This window comes from Mchenga conophoros, linkage group LG4 (assembly GCF_057382185.1).
Source record: "Mchenga conophoros isolate Kocher_MC1m ecotype Shallow Benthic linkage group LG4, M_conophoros_male_GT1.1, whole genome shotgun sequence".
NCBI classification, from domain to species: Eukaryota; Metazoa; Chordata; class Actinopteri; order Cichliformes; family Cichlidae; genus Mchenga; species Mchenga conophoros.
In genome coordinates this window covers 11102280-11106848 of record NC_140529.1, presented here as the reverse complement: position 1 = coordinate 11106848, position 4569 = coordinate 11102280, and the positions used below count along the sequence as shown (strand labels likewise).

Here is a 4569-nt window from a genome sequence, read left to right as displayed (position 1 = left end):
TGATTAAAATTTGATTAATTGAGCAGCCCTAAGTATACATGTTCTCACTTTCATTAGAATTTTGTTTATCAAAAGGTCTGACATGGTAAATGCAAATAACAGCATTCTCATCACTTATTTCTTCAATACAATATGCATGTCCTTCATTCATCCCTTTGTGGAACTTCAACGCACTTCTGCTCTCCCCCATATTCCATCTTCACAAGCATATCCTGTGCGGAGATCGAATAAAAATTAGTTGACACTAATTAATGGCACAAATAATCCAGTAAACAATTGCAGCACAGTAAAAAAAAAAAGGAATCCTCTTTGAGCCATTACTCAAAATGCTACCGTAGAATCGAGTCAGGACGTCAGCTACTGCTGTTTGCTCGTTTTTTGTTTTTTTTTATGGGCGATCGTTTTCAGGCTTCAAGTAGCACCATTATACCAACATTTCACATTCTAGACATTGTTTTAGGTGTATTTGACCAAACGTTTGACTGAAAATTCACATGCAAGCTTTTTTCAAGGCTGTGGTATTTGCCCGCAAACAATACCTTTCAGCTAGCTAAAACAGAATATTATGCTATCAGCGAGCAACATGGCTAATGCCTTTCACACAGCTTTGTCTCAACTCCAAATAGCCACAGAAGTAAAAGCTAATAACAATTGAAACAATCTTTGAAAAAATACTTACCAAGCATGGCAAACAACTCAAATATCTAGAGCAAAATGTTCTGAAACGGCTACACTTCAGCTTCGATTGGAGCCGTGCTGAGGGCGGAGTCTGCGAATTTACTCTGTTGGTGTCATAGCCCCTCTAGGAGTTCAGAGTTAAGAGGTCAAGAGTTAATGTTTCCATTGTAACACCTCCAGATTTGACAGAGAAACACTCATTTTTAACACTCGATTTTAACTACTATCATTTTACACCTCAGAGTTACATTAAAAGAATATGACTCTGCTTAGAGTAAAATTAACTCTACTTTTGCAAGGAGACTATTAACACCAAAAAATTGAACACTTTTGAATTTGCTGTCAGGAAAAGTTTATTCCCAAGGCGGACAGCAGGAATTAAAAAAAAACAAAAAACAAAAAAACACACACACACACACAACACATCTGTGCTAAAATTCCACAGGAATAGACATTCTAACAAAACTATAAAATGTTCTTTGTATACTAAAATACCCTGAAGTATAGACAGTGGATTAACACAATGTAATATGAAAACACTAAAAACATGCAATACAAACATCAGAGTGAAAATATTTCAAATAAAAACTACACTCAACTACAAAGAGCTGTATTGACTTTGACTGACAGCTTCTTGATCTGAGGAAAGCCATGCAATACATCCATACCTCCAGTGAATGGACATGAAAGGTACCTCTCCAGCTCCACTGCTTCTGGATTTCCTGACCCCATGGACCCAAAGAAGTCATCTTCATCAGATAGGCTGCTGTTTGTGCTGGCCTCACCCAACTCTGTGTCTAGTTGATGTCTGATGAAGGTCAGACCTGTGGAAAGATATATGGTTAAGTCTGTGCATTAGTCTGCTGTATAGACTGCCGAGCTGCTGATGTTTGGCATGAAAAATTTTATCACACCGGAGATGTTTTTTTCCCCTAACTTTTGTCAGCCTTTTTTCCCCCCAACTAACACTATAATCCCAAATCACAGTAACAAGAAAAGTCATTATAAGTCAAAATCTAGTGGCTCACAATTTAAGAGCTCAGGGTCTTTCATCATTTCTCCAAAACGCTTCTGGATTCCATCCCGCAGCGCATCAACAAGAGGTCTACACATTTTGCAAGATGACTCCAGCTTCCTCAGCTTCTCCAGCAACTGGTAAAGTGTTGGCAGCAAGAAGCCCATGTGCACAGATGATTCCCCTTGGAGGATATTAAGGGCCATGGCAACAGGCTTCATCACAGCAGTGTACGCAACCAAAAATCCCATTTCAGCAGATTGAATCTAAAAAAAAGTGTAAAAACAGAAATAGATCATAGCCATTTCTACAGCAATGTAATAACTGTCTTTAAAATTTGCAAATGATTGCAAAATGCGACAGTAAAACTATAAGTAATTGATAATATTTACATTTTTCAGTGTCAGTCAAAGTCACTTAAAAAAAAGGGGTGGATTCACACATTAGTCACAATTTAATATTTAAAAACAAGTTCCATCAACTTACATCTTTACCTTTAATGCCGTGCAAACATTGCGGATTGTTTTCTCTCCTTGCTCTTTATGAATGCGCACAAATCTTTCCACAGCAAGGAACAGGGAGCTCCAACGAGTTTGATTGGGTCGAAGAAACTGCAACTTGCACTCACGTTCCACTCTTTCATAAGCCATGATTGACCTGCTGGTTTTATTCCACAGAGCATGACATTTTGCAAAAGCAGACCGAGACAGTCTCTTGTATGTATCATTGGTAGCTTCTGCAGCAGTGGCATCAACTGTTGATATAAGATTGAGTAGATGACATGCACACTTTTGGTGCCTTGGAAGCTGGTACTCCAGACCTGTGTTATCATCCAAAACGGCAAACACATCTTGATACTCCACCTCTAACTCACTGTCTTCTGCATCATCAAGGATAGGCCCACTATCCTCCTGCCAATTGGTTGTTCCTTCCTCTTTGTCCTCACCATATAATCGAAAGGCCTTCAAGAAGTTTGAACCACTGTCTGTTGTCGTCCGGGTGACCTTTTCTCTGATGTGATACTCTGAATGGATTTCCTCTAATGGAGCAGCAAGAACATCAAATGTGTGTGAACCTTTAAGAGGTCTACAAGCCAGTGCAGCAGAATGCCTTTCTAAAGAGATATCATCTATCTAGTGACAAGTCACTCCTAAGTAGCTATACTGTCTGGCAGACCAGCAGTCTCTTGTGGTAGCAACATAGTTCATGCAGTGCTCAGTTTTTTGATGATTATGCTTTTCATGTTCTTCACAGCGTCTTGTATTTTTGAACACATTTTCCTTGTCATTACTGTACACTGAGGTTGCAAGGTTTCCATCATAGTCTTGAAGGATGATGTCTCAACTATAGAAAATGGTTGGTTGGCCTCACATACAAACGTAAGCAGAAGCTTGTCAAATGCTGCTTGTGTTATTCGCCTAGAGCCAGTGAAAGAGTCTGTAAGTTTTGCGTTCTTCATAGGTAGCTCGGTAGAAGAGGATGACTTTCGTTTTCTGTGGCTGTCCATTAATTCCGTATACATCCTCAATTTGTTGGAGTGAACCCTCTGTTGGCAGAAAAAAATAGACCATGAAATGACATGTGACTAAGCAATTTCTATACAGTTCTTAGAAAAAAAGAGGGAAAAAAAGATGATCCCGTATTTTTAACCCTCCTGTCATGTTCAACCCCCCACCCATTGACTGAACGACCAAATGAAAGGCCCCCTGAACGACCCACTGGACGACCAAATGAAAGGCCCTCTGAATGACCCATTGACGCACCCACACAACTGAATTTAGTGGTGAAAACTGTTTGTTATGGTAATTTAAGAGCTGTTAAAACAGACCAGTCAATTTTGACAGGGAACACTAAAGTGGGGGGGTGAATGCGACCGGAGGGATAAGTGGGCCATTCAGTGAGTGGATTCCAGTTTATTTCCTATGGCAGTTACTTTTGTCCAGGAACACCACAGGTGTAACAATGCTGATTAAAACACTCAAAATTCAATGAAAGAGGTGATCATTACTTTTATATGTTCAAGTGCATAGTGCAGAGGATATCATTATGCAATCAGATGTAAAACACAATATTTATGAGTGCTTTAAGTTGTGAATTGGATAGATTTGACCGGAAGACTACAGGAAGGAAAGAGAAACAAAGTCATGCCTACATTACATGGGTTTCCACTTAAAAAAGAAATTCCAGATTAAGTTCAAAACAAGAACGTATGCAAAGCTTAGCAGTGCTAGTCAATAGATTTTCCTTCAAAAAAAACAAAACAAAAGAAAAAACCTTTAGCTTTCCCTCATAAACTTCGACACCTTATAACTGTACTTCTCTGAAGTAAGAGTCAGGACAAAAAGTCAATTGTGGAGAAAAGAAAAATATTAAAACTGTCACGGTTTGCCGGGGCAAGCCGTGTGGAATATGAAATAGGACCCAAAATGCAGACTGCTTAAGTGGAGGATGAGCTTTATTTACAACCGGATAAGAACAACAAAAGGGGTGGCGAGAAACAGAACGGTAATAACTCTAAACTGGGAAAACTAAACTAAACACGAAACCAGAACACTAATGAGGGTACCTTGCAGGGAGAATGACCAGGAAGCTGGAGGAATAAACACAGAATGGCGGCGAGGAAAATAACGCAGACGAACCAGCAACTACCATGACAGAAGACACAACTTAAATACACCCAGAGAACACAGGGAGATTACACGCAGGTGGGGAACACAGCTGGGAGTGATTATCATGACGAGACTAGGGAGGCAAACTGAAAACACTCACATAAGACACAGACCTTCACAATAAAACAGGAAACACATACACGCAATGACATAACACACCAACTTAACACAGACTGGGGGACACAGAACATAGGAACATGAACAAAA

General features: G+C 39.6%; 1 protein-coding gene across 1 annotated transcript; it reads right to left on the bottom strand.

The window, feature by feature from the left end:
* Positions 1 to 749: 749 nt before the first annotated feature.
* On the bottom strand, positions 750 to 3233 carry LOC146575552 (uncharacterized). The gene is made up of 3 exons (XM_085272569.1): positions 2188 to 3233; positions 1707 to 1959; positions 750 to 1502 (listed from the first exon to the last, which is right to left on the bottom strand). The coding sequence occupies exons 1-3, from the start codon at positions 2341 to 2343 to the stop codon at positions 1273 to 1275; spliced, it is 639 nt and encodes a 212-aa protein (XP_085128695.1). The 5' UTR covers positions 2344 to 3233; the 3' UTR covers positions 750 to 1272.
* Between the last annotated feature and the right edge of the window lie 1336 nt (positions 3234 to 4569).

Coding starts and splice junctions, on each gene's coding strand:
- LOC146575552 (XM_085272569.1), bottom strand. CDS start 2,343: ATGGCTTATGAAAGAGTGGAACGTGAGTGCAAGTTGCAGTTTCTTCGA. Junction 1,960..2,187: donor ATGTTTGCACGGCATTAAAG/GTAAAGATGTAA, acceptor ACTTTTTTTTAG/ATTCAATCTGCTGAAATGGG. Junction 1,503..1,706: donor AGACCCTGAGCTCTTAAATT/GTGAGCCACTAG, acceptor ATCTTTCCACAG/GTCTGACCTTCATCAGACAT.